This window comes from Stigmatopora argus, chromosome 10, assembly GCF_051989625.1.
Source record: "Stigmatopora argus isolate UIUO_Sarg chromosome 10, RoL_Sarg_1.0, whole genome shotgun sequence".
Taxonomy (NCBI): domain Eukaryota; kingdom Metazoa; phylum Chordata; class Actinopteri; order Syngnathiformes; family Syngnathidae; genus Stigmatopora; species Stigmatopora argus.
The window spans coordinates 418340-432588 of record NC_135396.1 but is presented as its reverse complement, the minus strand read 5'-3'; the positions used below and the strand labels follow the sequence as shown (position 1 = coordinate 432588).

General features: G+C 48.2%; 4 protein-coding genes and 1 long non-coding RNA gene across 10 annotated transcripts; 3 read left to right on the top strand and 2 right to left on the bottom strand.

Moving 5' to 3' along the window:
• The first annotated feature begins 18 nt into the window (after window positions 1–18).
• On the top strand, window positions 19–7497 carry supt5h (SPT5 homolog, DSIF elongation factor subunit). Its single transcript, XM_077610555.1, has 28 exons — window positions 19–531; window positions 1094–1244; window positions 1321–1389; window positions 2013–2024; window positions 2101–2170; window positions 2254–2322; window positions 2468–2533; window positions 2651–2750; window positions 2825–3076; window positions 3193–3282; window positions 3348–3418; window positions 3491–3596; window positions 3687–3777; window positions 3861–3997; window positions 4130–4285; window positions 4372–4518; window positions 4583–4729; window positions 4962–5087; window positions 5154–5241; window positions 5301–5408; window positions 5509–5611; window positions 5676–5782; window positions 5995–6100; window positions 6176–6334; window positions 6447–6615; window positions 6752–6949; window positions 7054–7149; window positions 7216–7497. Exons 1-28 carry the CDS (start codon window positions 445–447, stop codon window positions 7354–7356), a joined length of 3222 nt encoding a protein of 1073 aa, XP_077466681.1. The 5' UTR covers window positions 19–444; the 3' UTR covers window positions 7357–7497.
• Window positions 7498–7981: 484 nt separating this feature from the next.
• Window positions 7982–8809, top strand: ndufc2 (NADH:ubiquinone oxidoreductase subunit C2). Its single transcript, XM_077611392.1, has 3 exons — window positions 7982–8211; window positions 8453–8596; window positions 8690–8809. Exons 1-3 carry the CDS (start codon window positions 8073–8075, stop codon window positions 8737–8739), a joined length of 333 nt encoding a protein of 110 aa, XP_077467518.1. The 5' UTR covers window positions 7982–8072; the 3' UTR covers window positions 8740–8809.
• A 130-nt stretch (window positions 8810–8939) lies between these two features.
• guca1c (guanylate cyclase activator 1C) lies at window positions 8940–10348 on the bottom strand. The gene is made up of 4 exons (XM_077611391.1): window positions 10049–10348; window positions 9823–9972; window positions 9468–9555; window positions 8940–9337 (listed from the first exon to the last, which is right to left on the bottom strand). The coding sequence occupies exons 1-4, from the start codon at window positions 10241–10243 to the stop codon at window positions 9204–9206; spliced, it is 567 nt and encodes a 188-aa protein (XP_077467517.1). The 5' UTR covers window positions 10244–10348; the 3' UTR covers window positions 8940–9203.
• LOC144083484 (uncharacterized) lies at window positions 8973–13096 on the top strand. Of its 6 annotated transcripts, none has more exons than XR_013303556.1 (8): window positions 8973–10277; window positions 11308–11454; window positions 11522–11595; window positions 11697–11914; window positions 12006–12065; window positions 12369–12520; window positions 12614–12736; window positions 12821–12931. XR_013303556.1 is itself a non-coding variant. In XM_077611387.1 (8 exons), exons 2-8 carry the CDS (start codon window positions 11408–11410, stop codon window positions 12944–12946), a joined length of 729 nt encoding a protein of 242 aa, XP_077467513.1. In that variant the 5' UTR covers window positions 8973–10277; window positions 11308–11407; the 3' UTR covers window positions 12947–13096. The 6 variants fall into 6 exon arrangements, 4 of the variants coding, with proteins under 4 accessions (XP_077467513.1, XP_077467515.1, XP_077467516.1 ...); XM_077611387.1 differs by having other exon boundaries at window positions 12685–12736; window positions 12821–13096; XR_013303557.1 differs by having other exon boundaries at window positions 12019–12065; window positions 12369–12736.
• On the bottom strand, window positions 11148–13119 carry LOC144083488 (uncharacterized). The gene is made up of 4 exons (XR_013303558.1): window positions 13065–13119; window positions 12806–12896; window positions 12651–12742; window positions 11148–11898 (listed from the first exon to the last, which is right to left on the bottom strand). It is a non-coding gene; the product is annotated as an uncharacterized LOC144083488 (long non-coding RNA).
• Between the last annotated feature and the right edge of the window lie 1130 nt (window positions 13120–14249).

The following is a 14249-nucleotide window of genomic DNA, read 5'->3' as shown; positions in this document are numbered from 1 at the left end:
TTATTTTTCTTAGAAATCCATCAGAGTAAGACCTCTGTCTTTTTTACTGCAATCATTTCACTTTTTATGTTAACCAGTGAGGGGCAGTGTCAAAGAAAGCCAACCCTCGCGAGACTGGCCAGATCCCCGGAAATCCCGCTGTACGAAAGACGAATCCAAAACAAGCGGCCGATTTACGGCCATTTTCTTAACAAGAAGACACATTTTTACCCCTCAGACTGAGAGAGCGTATACTTATTATTGCGCTCGGAAGAGCTTTCCCATTTCGGAGCTTTCGATAAAGTCAATTTGGCGCCAAAAAGTCGACAAGTTAGCCTTCCTCGGCCTAGCTTGTTGGCTATTAGCTTAGCGTTAGCTCAGTAGCGCTAAATTCAAACTGCGGAGCTAAGTTGCTTCTTTTGTTGGCTGAATTTGCACTCTTGCAGTCACTCGGCGCAATAGAAGATGTCTGACAGCGACAACAGCGACTTCTCTGATAACCAGAGCGACCGCAGCAGTGACGGAGAAGCCGAAGAGGTGGACGAGAACGAGGTTAGCCTTAGCAATGCTATCATGAACACAATCACAATTGCAGTGTTAGAAAAAGTATCATTTTTCTGCTTGAACTGTGTAAAACATTTGAAAGATGGCCTCTACTACTTATTGAATTGTTTGTAAACAACTGCCTCGAACTCCTGAAAATGTGGCAACCTTTCTCCAAATAGTTTTCATCTTGTGTCCATAGGAGCGCACTATAATAATTAAAGCTTAATATTACGTCTTTTAAATCTATAATATTTGGGATATGAAGGTGATGTTTTTAAAGGTGCCATCCGTTAAGATGTCCACACAATTTTTGGTAATGATTGGTTGATTTTTTTTTTTCAGATTATGGTGGCAACAAACAATTCATTTGCTAGTCGATTTGTTTTTGCAATTAATCAACTAATTGGTTCATGTAAATCACGTTAGAAAAGTGGCCTCATAGTGGGGGACTTGGGTTCGAATCCAGGTCGGTCCACCTGTGGAGTTTGCATGTTCTCCCCGGGCCTGCGTGGGTTTTCGCCGGGTACTCCGGTTTCCTCCCACATTCCAAAATGTGATTGTCTTCCAGGAGGAAACGGCCAGCCCGGTCGGCAGCGACAAAGTGGCCGAGGAGGAGGGCGAGGACCTGGACGACGAGTACGATGAAGAGGAGGAGGAAGACGACGAGGACCGTCCTCGAAAAAAGCCGCGGCACGGGGGCTTCATTCTGGACGAAGCCGGTAGCGCATCACTTTCGCTTCTCGATTCCAAAGTAGCATCTTCTCTTTTTTTATTTTTTTATTTTTCCCCCCTCAGATGTGGATGACGAATATGAAGATGAGGAGGACCAGTGGGAGGAAGGAGCTGAAGACATCCTGGAGAAAGGTCAGGATGCACACACGACTAATAAAAGAAATATATGCATTTAAAAAAGATACAATGAAACAAAAAAAGCCCTGATTTTTTCCCCCTCTGTCCATTTTAATATTATTTTTGCAGAATAAATATAATAAAATAAAAGGTAAAAAAGAAAAAAACAATTAGGAAGATGGACAAAGCAGGAGCAAGATTTCATTTGTTTAAAATGAAAACAAATATTTAAATTAGTATTATGTTTAAAAAAAAATACATCTATAAATAAAAACTGTATTTACAAATAAAATAAATTGATTTTTTTTTAAGGGGAACGAATAAACCTAAAACAAGACATCAACATAATAATAATTGGACATTATTATTATGTTGATGTCTTGTTTTAGGTTTATTCGTTCCCCTTTAAAAAATCCATTTATTTTATTTTTAAATGCAGTTTTTATTTATAGCTGTATTTTTTTAAAACAGAATACTAATTTAAATATTTTTTTTTCATTTTTTTCATTTTAAACAAATAAAAAAAGGGGAACGAATAAACCTAAAACAAGACATCAACATTAACCTGAATTTTTGCTCTTTGTTCCCTCTCCCACGATGCTTTGACGTTTTCTTTGTCCGGCTGCCCGTTTGCGCAGAGGAAGCTGAAGGTGAGTCTCCCGACCAACGCCAAACTTCCTCGCCCTTGTCTCAACATCAACAATAACAACAATGGTCTGCTTTCAGTGTCCAACATCGACCACGTGGTTCTGGACGAAGATCATTCCGGCTCCAGGAGGCTCCAGAACCTGTGGAGGTCGGACCCTTGCCCGATACTCACCGTCAACAGTAGCCAATAAATTGGTTTCCTTTTAACATTTTTTTTTCTGCCACCCGCAGAGACTCCCGTGAGGAGGCGCTGGGCGAATACTACATGCGGAAGTACGCCAAGTCTTCAGGGGGGGAGCAGTGAGTATTTCCGCTTTCTCAATGGCGCCGCCATCTTGTCACGGGGCCTGCCCCAAAACACGGCCTGAATAGTCGACTAAAATCCAATCCAGTTGTTCCGGGCGGTCGAACGCGTCCTGACCTTTTCTTCTTCTGTGGTTTGTAGCTACTCCGGCGGCTCCGAGGAGCTCTCCGATGACATCACCCAGCAGCAGCTGCTTCCCGGCGTCAAGTATGTCGACGCTCGCTAGTAGCGCGCGCCGTAAAAAGAAGAAAAATCACACTTTGTGAGCCATGTTAGATGGCGATATCCATATGCCTCTCATTTGACTGTGTCCGTCCACACCAGGGATCCCAATTTGTGGACCGTCAAGTGCAAGATCGGGGAAGAGAGAGCAACTGCCTTTGCGCTGATGAGGAAGTTCATCGCCTATCAGTTCACGGACACGGTAAGAGCGAGCGCCGGGCCCAGCTACGGCGGGGGAAAAGGTGTCAACGCCCCCTTCTCTGTCCGCCCGAGCAGCCCCTCCAGATCAAGTCGGTGGTGGCCCCGGATCACGTCAAGGGCTACATCTACGTGGAGTCCTTCAAGCAGAGCCACGTGAAGGCCGCCATCGAGGGCATCGGCAACCTGCGCATGGGCTTGTGGAAACAGCAGATGGTGCCCATCAAGGAGATGACCGACGTCCTCAAGGTGGTCAAGGAGGTCACCAATCTCAAGCCCAAGTCCTGGGTCAGGCTCAAGCGAGGCCTCTACAAAGACGACATTGCCCAGGTGCCACGTGGGACACTTTTCTCACGCAAATAATCCACACGGGAGAGGGAGAGGATTAAGGGTCGTCGGCCCAATAGGAGCTCGGGCCAGATTCTGACATGTTGCGCCCTCTCCAGGTGGACTACGTGGAGCCCAGTCAGAACACCATCTCGCTCAAGATGATCCCTCGCATCGAATTGGACCGCATCAAAGCCAAGATGAGCCTGGTAGGTCGCACGCACGATTCCATACGTACGCTCATTTACGTTGGCACTCGTCCACGTGTCTTTAGAAAGACTGGTACGCCAAGAGGAAGAAGTTCAAGAGGCCCGCTCAGAGGCTTTTCGACGCCGAAAAAATCAGGTCCGTGCCAACGCCGGGCGGGCGAGCGACTTGGCGTACCTCGGCGTGACCCTCTCTCTTTTGGGCGTACAGGTCGCTGGGAGGCGAGGTCAGTCACGACGGCGACTTCATGATCTTCGAGGCCAATCGCTACAGTCGCAAGGGATTCCTGTTTAAGAGCTTCGCCATGTCGGCCGTGGTGAGCGCCAAACTCCTCCGTACGCGGCTAGTTCACGATCGATCGTCGTAAAGGGCGCCGTCGTCGGACAACACCTCCCCCTCTGGACAGATCACGGACGGCGTCAAGCCCACGCTGTCCGAGCTGGAGAAGTTTGAAGACCAACCGGAAGGAATCGACTTGGAGGTGGTGACCGAATCAGGTGCGTGCCTGCCAGGGGCCGTCTGTCCGAGATTGGCGCGCCATCGGCGTTTACCAGCGGCTTGCTCGCTCTTTCGTGCGCAGGCAAGGAGCGCGAGCACAACCTTCAGGCCGGCGACAACGTGGAGGTCTGCGAGGGCGAGTTGATCAACCTGCAGGGAAGGATCCTCAGCGTGGACGGCAACAAGATCACCATCATGCCCAAGCACGAAGACCTCAAGGTACACCCCGAGAAGAGAGCCAACTTGAGCAGAAAAATCAAAGAAGAAAATCGACCGTTTTTTGCAATGTGCGCCATTTCTGTTTTGGATGATGACGAGTCCAAACGTGAGCACCCCCCCCCCCCCACGTAGGACCCCCTGGAGTTTCCGGCTCAAGAGTTAAAGAAATACTTCCGCATGGGCGACCACGTGAAAGTGATCGCCGGCCGCTACGAAGGCGACACGGGGCTCATCGTTCGCGTGGAGGAGAACTTTGTCATCCTCTTCTCTGACCTCACCATGCACGAGGTAGGTCCAGATCGGACCGGGCTTCAGCCCACCGATCGACGACGAAACGACCCACCTCACCCACCGCCGTCTCCTCCCGTTCGCAGCTGAAGGTGCTGCCCAGAGATCTGCAGCTCTGCTCGGAGACGGCGTCCGGGGTGGACGCGGGGGGCCAGCACGAATGGGGGGAGCTGGTCCAGCTCGACCCGCAGACGGTCGGCGTCATCGTGCGTCTGGAGAGGGAAACCTTCCAGGTAGGCGCCAACAAAAAAACCTTGTAGTTCCTCTTCTTCTTCTAAAGCCCTCCTATCCTGGCAGGTGTTGAACATGCACGGCAAGGTGCTGACGGTGCGCCACCAGGCGGTCAACCGCAAGAAGGACAACCGCTTTGCCGTGGCCTTGGACTCGGAGCAGAACAACATCCACGTCAAAGACATCGTCAAAGTCATCGACGGGCCGCACTCGGTAAGGACCGTCTGCCAATCGGAAATATTGCCTGATTTTGATCCTTTTATTTATTACTTTGGGTGTTTTAATGAGCTTTTCTCAACTAGAATTCAGCATCTCCTTGGAAGCTAAAACACTCGTGAAGGAATGAACCCATCGGTCCATCGCCCTATTTAAACATTGCCTGGACTGCTCAAATATTGGTTGATCGTAATCGCTTGATGTCCCCGCCGTCAATTTTTCCCCGTAGGGCCGCGAAGGCGAGATCCGCCACCTCTTCCGAGGCTTCGCCTTCCTTCACTGCAAGAAGCTGGTGGAGAACGGAGGAATGTTTGTGTGCAAGACCCGCCACTTGGTCCTGGCCGGGGGCTCCAAGGTACGGCCGCCCTTCGGCCCGTCCGCCTCCTTTCGCTGAATGTCGGAACCCCGTTTGGCCTCTTAGCCCAGGGACGTGACCAACTTCACGGTGGGCGGCTTCGCTCCCATGAGCCCTCGCATCAGCAGCCCCATGCATCACGGCGGCGGCGGCGGTAAGTCGCACCGGCTCCCGCTCTGCGCCGTCCGCTCTGACGCCGCTCCCGTCCCGCAGGCGCTCAGCAGCGAGGGGGTGGCGGAGGCGGGATGGGGCGGGGCCGAGGACGACGAGACAACGAGCTGATCGGACAGACGGTCCGCATCTCGCAGGGTCCATACAAAGGTAACGCCGGCGAGAGGATGTGTGGATGATTAGAACAAGCTTTAGCTCGCGTAGGCTTCCGGCGTTCCAGACAAAACCGGAATGCTTTAACTCCCCCCAGGTTACATCGGCGTGGTGAAGGACGCCACGGAGTCCACGGCCCGAGTGGAGCTTCACTCCACCTGTCAGACCATCTCCGTGGACCGACAGCGCTTGACCACCATGTACGCGTGCCGCCGTGGCTCGTGCCGGCTCGCTGGCGCCTGACCCGCCTTCTCTCTCTTCCAGGGGTGCCCAGAAACACACCGGCATGACCTCCACCCACGGTCGCACGCCCATGTACGGCTCGGGCTCCCGGACGCCCATGTGCGGCTCTCAGACGCCGCTGCACGACGGTGAGGAGAGCGGCCCGGAAACATTGGACTCGTCCCAAAATGATGACGAGCAGTGCGGCCAATGGCGACTTTTTCGACGCGTGTCTTCATTCTCGTCACGTCGCGGCTTTGTTCTTCTTTAACGCTCCGTCGTGGCAACTTGACATCTGCCGGCGACGAGCTCACGGAGCCCAAAGCGTTACTGAGCCAGGGTGTTTGCGGCCTTTTCCCAGGAAGCCGAACGCCTCACAGCGGCTCGCAGACGCCGCTCCACGACGGCAGCAGGACGCCCGGTCAGAGCGGCGCCTGGGACCCCAGCAACCCCAACACGCCGTCCAGGTGAGCCGCCCGAGCCGCCGACACTTCTCGCCAGGCGTGAACGTCGGCGGCGCCTTTGACCCGCCCACTCCCCAGGAACGACGAGGAGTACGACTTCGCCTACGACGACGAGCCGTCGCCCTCGCCTCAGGGTTACGGGGGCGCGTCCAATCCGCAGACGCCGGGCTACCCGGAAGCCCCGTCCCCGCCGGTCAACAATACGTTCAACCCTCAGACGCCCGGCACGCCCGCCATGTGAGTATCGCTCGGGGTGGACGGGGCAATTTGAAGTCGGGTGGCGTCCAAAGACGCCGACCTCACGCACGCACGAGCGGGTGGTTAAATGCTGCCATGGGACGTCACGCAGGTACAACACGGAGCAATATTCTCCCTACGCCGTGCCCTCGCCCCCGGGCTCCTACCAGCCCAGCCCGAGTCCGCAGAGCTACCACCAGGTGGCGCCCTCGCCCGTGGGCTTCCAGAACACGCACTCGCCCGCCAGCTACCACCCGACGCCGTCGCCCATGGCCTATCAGGTAGCGTTCTTCCTTCCGGACATCGCCGCCTTACATAGTGAAGGAATACGTTTGCAAAAAATGTCCCGATTTAATCCAAAGGGCTTTTTTCTTTGTTGAAATCCAATCTGAAATGAGCATTTTGAATCCAAATCAGGCCAGCCCGAGCCCCAGCCCCGTGGGCTACAGCCCCATGACGCCCGGAGCGCCCTCCCCGGGCGGCTACAACCCTCACACGCCGGGCTCCAACATCGAGCAGGGCGGCAGCGACTGGGTGACCACCGACATCCTGGTGCGGGTCAAGGACGCCTTCATGGACCTGATGGGCCAGACGGGTGTCATCCGGAGCGTTACGGTGAGAAGGCAGCGGCGGCCAATCCGCTACCGCTCCCATCCACACCCCAAAAAGATGGGAGCGACTCGAGGAAAATGTTAATAACGTAAGGCGCGTGGCGGCAGGGCGGCATGTGCTCCGTGTTCATGCAGGAGTCGGAGAAGGTGGTGAGCGTCAGCGGCGACCACCTGGAGCCCGTCACGCCCACCAAGAACGACAAGGTAAGCTCCGGTGGCGGCGGTGGCAGCGGCTGGCAAAAGAATCAAATAACCCTGGTACGGTTGCAGGTCAAGGTAATTTTGGGAGAGCACCGCGAGGCCACGGGCACGCTCCTGAGCATCGACGGAGACGACGGCATCGTCCGCAAAGTCCTCGACAACCAGCTGATGATCCTGAACTTGAGGTTTTTGGGCTGTCTGGGCCACTGAGACCAGGGCGCTCTGACTCTATCCCAGTCTGGCGCCAGAGCGATATTTGTCATTTTTCTCTCCACGTTTCATTTTTCTTGACAAAAGTCGGCCACATTAGCGTAGTGACTGTTAGCGTGCTAGTATTTCAGCTAGTAAATAATGCTAGTATGCTAACAGTTTTATGCTAAAGTAATTCAAGAAAAAAACACAACTGATTGGTTGCCAATGACAACAATACATGTCAACTGAACCGTGATTATTTGCTGCAGACAACCATGTCAATAAAATAAGTAGCCACATCCTTTTACATCCAATGTTTTGTTTTTCTTACAATTACAATTCATCGAGAATAGATTTGTTTTGCAATTAATTACAATAAGGGGCATATTACTGCAGAACCTTTATTTAAAAGCAGGATAAATTCATTCGACATTTTAAGTGTCTCGTAAAAATAAAACAATGCCTCAAAAAAGACAACTATAAAGTATAAAAAGAATTCTTTCCAAGCACGTGAACGATAGTACGATCTTGAAGCGCATGAGACATCTAGCTGTACATATGATATTCGTGAGTCAATCAAGAGAAACGAATCATCTAACCTTATTATTGACGATATTGGATATCGTTTTTCAAAATGGCCGGCTTTTGAGCATGCGCACAACACACTGGCTGCTAAAGACATTGATTTCGGAGGTCAGGACAGCCGAGGAGGACTTTAGGGAACTTAGGACGCCATGGCCTGGATTCCGGACGAGGCCAAGGGTCTTCCACCGCCCGGCATCGTCAACCGAAGCTCGGTGTGGCTCGGCTTCGTGGGCTGGTGCACGGCCGTGCTCCAAAACGCCATCAACCACCGGCCGCCGATAAAGTCAGGTTAGCTGCACCATTAGCATGCTAGCGCCAACATTAGCATGCTAGCGCCCAGCCATGTTGACTAGTCGTGCTTGTTTGCTCAATTAGCATTATACACCTGTGTATGAGTGTGGGTAAAGTGTCGTCAGCCCCCCACAACGAACGTCTATGACCGTCAAAACAATAACAGCTAGCTGGTGAGTGACTTATTGTACTTTTTTTGATAATGATTGCATTTTATTTTTCCCGACGTCAATGTCAGGAGTTCATCGGCAGGTGCTGATGTCGACTGTGGGCTGGTTCATCGGCTACCACCTGACCAAAAAGGAAAATTACGTGAATGCTAAACTGGACCGAGACATGATGGAGTACATCAAACTGCACCCTGAAGACTTTGCACCAAAGGGTGAGTTTTTTTCTTCTTCTTCCTGGTGGCTTATGGCTGAAAACAAAATCGTCGTGCCATACCGAGCACATTTTTGTCTTTGTTTTACTTCAGAAAAGAAGACCTTTGCCGAAATCCTAGAGCCTTTTAATCCTGTGCGCTGAGATGTCGTTTTAAATCTTTAGTGTCAGATTTGCCTCTGTATATAATTAAATAAAAACAACTAGAACAAAATCCGTTAGTCTAGTGTTTCATTTGCTCGGCGTTAAAAACCAAAACAAAAAAACAATCAGGCGTTCGTAGCAGTTTGTCCCAAAATTAGTGTTGCGTTTTCCAGTTGTGAAAATAGTTTTATATTCAGTAATCTTCGTTCCATCCATTCATTTTTAATTAAGGCAAGACAGTAGTGCATCAGATGACGTTGAATACACAAACTAATCAAATCGAGAGCATTGTACAACCATCAAACTAATTCCAAATATTTCTTGAGGCTGCAGTCAGCCAACAAAGAGAAATATATTGAGCCCGGCGGCCATTTTCTGGCGGTCTTCTCGGCACGCTCTGGCGAGAAGCCGCGCCCCCGTCCAAAGGGGGCGCCGCGTGCTTTTTCCGGCCAACATCCGGGCCTTCAGTGAGCCGTCTTGCGTTGTCCCATGATGATGATCTCTAGCACGTGGGTGAGGTCCATCATCTTGGTCAGCATCTCCATGATGTCGGCGTGCTCCTTTGCGCCGCTGATGAACTCCTCCAAGGTCAGCTCGCCTAAAGCCAAAAATCTCATTCTCAGTCAACTTTCTATAGATAGATTTTGTACGCAAGGCTTTAGAAGTCGTGGCTATTTAGAGCATGTGTAAGACCAGAGCTTAAAGGCCCCCCCGCCGCACGCACGCACCTTCGCCGTTGACGTCGATCCTCTCGTAGATGAGCGTGACGATCTCTTCGGGGGGGATTTCGTAGCTCCTGGTGATGTCTTGAATGGCCTGGAGGCAAACACGCACGCCATTTATTTCATCCGGACATCTTGTCCCCGCTCATTTTTTTCAATTGACATTAAAGCCACCTACCGCCAAGCTTAAATAAAGTAGCGCCGCAAGCTAAAACTTTCCAGTAGGAACGTAAAAGGAATGATTTCCGCGCTTAGTTGCGGTTAAAAATGAAAAGTGGGATTGGGATTAGCGTGAGACGAAGCCGCTTAAAGGACTCGCTGTCCTTCCCGGTGGGCAAAAGAGGAGGACGGCAAGCGGTACCTTGAAGATGGTTTCCATCTCGTCCTTGTCGATTTTTCCGTTGCCGTCCTGGTCGAAGAGTTTAAAGTACCACTTGAGCTTCTGGTTGACTTCCCCCTTGAGGAGCAGGCTGATGGCGGCGATGTACTCCACGAAGTCGATGTAGCCGTCCTGCAAAGAGACGGGCGGTGAGTGGCGGGCGGGCGGGCGTCGGGGGCCGCCGCGGGCGCCGCTCCTTCCCACTCACGCCGTCCATGTCGAAGGTGAAGAAGACCTGATCCACGTAGCCGCTGGCCTCCTCCGTCATGCCGGTCATCTCCAGCATGGACTTGAGCTCGAAGAGCGTGATGAGGCCCGACGGCGACTCGCGCATGAACTTGGTGTACCAGTGGTGCATGTCCTCCTCCAGGATGTCGTCCAGGTTGGAGCCGTATGCCCCCATGACGGCCGCCGACGACGAGGCGACGAGAGGCGAGGTGAGTGGACTGACCCGGTCGTCCGTCCCTTTGCCTCCGCCGCCTTTAATCCTCTCCTCCTCCTTCTCCTCCTCAGCGCTTTAATGGGATAAGTAAGACGCGAGGGAAAGGGGTTTTCTTGGAAGCTGCGCTAACCCGCTCGCTCACCAAAGCTATTTGCAGCTAATGTTATTCAACAGGATTTTTTTTTAGCCGAGCAGGCTTTTTTTATCTTAAAAAAGACCATGTATAGTAAGGCTTTTTTCTTAAAAAAACGACATAGTATATAGTAAGGCTTTTTTTTTCTCCTTAAAAAACAACCATGTATAGTAAGGCTTTTTTCTTTAAAAAAAAACATAGTATAGTAAGACTTTAAAAAAAAAAGACGTAGTATAGTAAGGCTTTTTTCTTAAAAACAATGGTATAGTAAGGCTTTTTTTCTTAAAAACGACATAGTATAGTAAGGCTTTTTTCTTAAAAAAACAACATAGTATAGTAAGGCTTTTTTTCTTAAAAACGACATAGTATAGTAAGGCTTTTTTCTTAAAAAATGACAGTATAGTAAGGCTTTTTTTCTTAAAAATGACAGTATAGTAAGGCTTTTTTTCTTAAAAAACGACATAGTATAGTAAGACTTTTTTTCTTAAAAAACAACATAGTATAGTAAGGCTTTTTTTCTTTAAAAAAACGACATATTATAGTAAGGCTATTTTCTTTAAAAATGACCATGTATAGTATGGCTTTATTCTTAAAAAAAACGACATAGTATAGTAAGGCTTTTTTCTTAAAAATGACCATGTATAGGCTTTATTCTTTAAAAAAAAATGACCATGTATAGTAAGGCTATTTTTATTTATTTTTTAAACGCATTGTGAGGCATTTGAGCAAAAATAGTCATATTTGACTTTATTGTATACATAATGAATAAATCTTGGCCTTGGCTCATCCTCACAAGGCTCGTGTACATACAAGATATTTGTTGAATGTAAGCTAAAGCATGGAGGAAATGTTCCCCACAAGTTACCTAACGCCTTGCCTTGTTTGTTGACAGACTCGTACCGGCGCCCCCCGGATTGCGCCTTCATCCAGGAGTCTCCGGCGCCCCAGTGAGCGGAGGCTGACACGGTCACGCTTTTGGACGGCTCTCGCCGATGCGGCCGGACGACGACACCGCCGGAGGGCAAATCCTCACCGATCTGTAAGTCCGATTGTCGTCAACGTCATAACTTTGGTCACGTGACCTTTATGTCATTCACGGCGTCCAGTCGGGAAGAGCCGGCTGACCGGCCGCGGGAGCAGTTGGGACAGATGCACGTCGCCACCGCCTTCGTCGTTCCAGGTAGAAAACCGTGTCGCCACCGTAAAGATATTAGCATCGTAGGACAAAAATGTTGTCATCTTGGGCAGTGTTGAGAAATAATTGTCTTTGTGTCATGAAAGGTGCATTGGACAACGTGGAAGAGGAGCAGGAGGAGAAGAACGGGGTGCAGCCCACCCACCCACCGACAAGTCAAGGCCTGCTTGCCTCACCCCGTGACAGCCGTGGGTTTGAGCCGTGTCCCCGTCATTGGGCAGACGTGGATGTGGACGAGGGCGACTGGCAGAACAACGCCACCATGCGGTTCTTGGACAGCCGGCGGTTCTGGTGGGAATGCAATGTAATGACCTAAATGTCAAATTTAAAAATGTTTCAAGTTTTTTTAAAAAGGATAAAGTCTTTTATAATTTTTTTTTGTAAAAAGTATAAAGTCTTTTGTTGCAGGTGTCCAAGAGTACGTCTGCGGGGTTCGAACCAGCTTCTACTCCGTGGTAGGCATATACTCTACTGTGTGTGCTAAAGGGCCCTCTCACCATCCCACCAAACTTTGACTGGCCAGGTATTTTCCGTAAGAGGGCGCTCGAGTCATTTGGCTAAGTGTGCAAGCCACCTCCCTACTCAGCATGATCCTGTCCAATCAAACTTTTTGGGTGGCTTATTTGAAATCCTAGCTAATAGCCAGTGTCTTTTGTTTTTTAGGCCAATTCTTTTAACTCATTTTGATGTAATGTTTAAATGTAAAATTTAATTTTTAAAGTATTTTTTAGTAAAAGGTAATTATTCTCATGTCGCAGGTGTCTCTCCCCGCCGAAGGCGGGGAGAGACACCAAGAGTACATCTGCGGGACGCGAACCAGCATCCATTCGGCGGTAGGCGCATACTCCACTGTGTGCGCCAAGGGGCCCACCCACACACCCACTAAACTTGGACCGGCCAAGTATTTTCGGTAGGAGGGCGCTCGGCTCAATTGACTAAGTGTATAAGCCACCTCCTTAAAAAGTACAGTCCTGCCCACTCGGTTTTTATTTCACCTGAAAAGTGACAAGTTGGAGGAGGCGGGGAATCTAACCAATTACCTTTTGTATGGTATGTTGGTGCTCTACTATTGAGGCCAAGTCAGCCACCTGGTGATATGGACATCCTCCATCACCTACATCTGCTGGTGAGTCTAAGAAAAACAAAAGAAAACAAATATTTTCTGCACAGCAACATGAATGTCTTTTAAACTTACTTTTTTTGTCTTCAGGTCTCCACGCTTTGGGAAACCTTTTCGTTTGAAGACTGTCCATCCCACAAGTCATCCGTTTTTGCCTTTGTCACATCTGAAAAAATCAAAATAAAAGTTGACAGCAAAGTATCTCTCGTTCTATGATGTGACCTTGACTTTGATTTATAAGAAATATTTTTTTCATTCGAAAAAGTTTTTTCTTAAGGGGATGTGGCTATGCACACGCATTATGATCGCTGCAACAAGGCGAGACATCACATACCGAGCCAATACGAAGGCGACCGGTCGGGGCAGGGCAGGGCGGGGCGGGGCAGGGCAGGGCGGGGCGGGGCGGGGCGGCGCTTCATCCGCAAGCTGGTGGTCCCAAACCTACTCCATCCTGTCAGAGAGACCACAAGAAAAAAGCCTTACTATACATGGTCATTTTTTAAAGAAAAAAAGCCTTACTATACTATATTGTTTTTTTTTAGGAAAAAAGCCTTACTATACTATGTCGTTTTTTTATAAATAAAGCCTTGTTATACATTGTGTCATTTTTTACGAAAAAAGCCTTATTATATTGTCTTTTTTAAAGAAAAAAAGCCTTACTATACTATGTTGTTTTTTTAAGAAAAAAAGCCTTACTATACTATGTCTTTTTTTAAGAAAAAAGCCTTACTATACTATACGAAGTTTAAGTTTACTTACTATACTATGTCGTTTTTTTTAAATAAAAGCCTTACATACTATGTCCTTTTTTCTTTTTTACAAAAAAGCCTTACTATACTATGTCATTTTTTATAAATAAAGCCTTGTTATACATTGTGTCATTTTTTTTACGAAAAAAAGCCTTACTATACTGTCGTATTTTAAGAAAAAAAAGCCTTACTATACTATGTCGTTTTTTAAGAAAAAAGCCTTACTATACTATGTCGTTTTTTTTTAAGAAAAAAAAGCCTTATTATACCATGTTATTTTTTAAAGAAAAAAGCCTTACTATACTATGTCGTTTTTTTAAAGAAAAAAGCCTTACTATACTATGTCATTTTTTAAGAAAAAAAGCCTTACTATACTATGTCGTTTTTAAGAAAAAAAGCCTTACTATACTATGTCGTTTTTAAGAAGAAAAAAAGCCTTACTATACTATGTCGTTTTTTTTAAGAAAAAGCCTTACTATACTATGTCGTTTTTTTTAAGAAAAAAGCCTTACTATACTATGTCTTTTTTTAAAGAAAAAAGCCTTATTATACTATGTCGTTTTTTTTAAGAAAAAAGCCTTACTATACTATGTCGTTTTTTAAAGAAAAAAGCCTTACTATACTATGTCGTTTTTTAAGAAAAAAAGCCTTACTATACTATGTCGTTTTTTAAAAGAAAAAAGCCTTACTATACATGATTGTTTTTATTCAAAAAAGTCTTACTATAGTATGTCATTTTTTAAGAAAAAAAAGCCTTACTATACTATGTC

What these genes read in the sequence shown, in the direction of transcription:
- supt5h (XM_077610555.1), top strand. Translation starts at nt 445, where the DNA reads ATGTCTGACAGCGACAACAGCGACTTCTCTGATAACCAGAGCGACCGC. An exon ending in AAGAGGTGGACGAGAACGAG is followed by an intron (nt 532 to 1,093) that starts GTTAGCCTTAGC and finishes ATTGTCTTCCAG; the next exon opens with GAGGAAACGGCCAGCCCGGT. An exon ending in TCATCGACGGGCCGCACTCG is followed by an intron (nt 4,730 to 4,961) that starts GTAAGGACCGTC and finishes TTTTCCCCGTAG; the next exon opens with GGCCGCGAAGGCGAGATCCG.
- ndufc2 (XM_077611392.1), top strand. Translation starts at nt 8,073, where the DNA reads ATGGCCTGGATTCCGGACGAGGCCAAGGGTCTTCCACCGCCCGGCATC. An exon ending in CCGGCCGCCGATAAAGTCAG is followed by an intron (nt 8,212 to 8,452) that starts GTTAGCTGCACC and finishes CGTCAATGTCAG; the next exon opens with GAGTTCATCGGCAGGTGCTG. An exon ending in TGAAGACTTTGCACCAAAGG is followed by an intron (nt 8,597 to 8,689) that starts GTGAGTTTTTTT and finishes GTTTTACTTCAG; the next exon opens with AAAAGAAGACCTTTGCCGAA.
- guca1c (XM_077611391.1), bottom strand. Translation starts at nt 10,243, where the DNA reads ATGGGGGCATACGGCTCCAACCTGGACGACATCCTGGAGGAGGACATG. An exon ending in TCACCTTCGACATGGACGGC is followed by an intron (nt 9,973 to 10,048) that starts GTGAGTGGGAAG and finishes GTCTCTTTGCAG; the next exon opens with GACGGCTACATCGACTTCGT. An exon ending in GATCGACGTCAACGGCGAAG is followed by an intron (nt 9,338 to 9,467) that starts GTGCGTGCGTGC and finishes TTTTGGCTTTAG; the next exon opens with GCGAGCTGACCTTGGAGGAG.
- LOC144083484 (XM_077611387.1), top strand. Translation starts at nt 11,408, where the DNA reads ATGCGGCCGGACGACGACACCGCCGGAGGGCAAATCCTCACCGATCT. An exon ending in GGGCAAATCCTCACCGATCT is followed by an intron (nt 11,455 to 11,521) that starts GTAAGTCCGATT and finishes CACGGCGTCCAG; the next exon opens with TCGGGAAGAGCCGGCTGACC. An exon ending in TCCATCACCTACATCTGCTG is followed by an intron (nt 12,737 to 12,820) that starts GTGAGTCTAAGA and finishes TTTTGTCTTCAG; the next exon opens with GTCTCCACGCTTTGGGAAAC.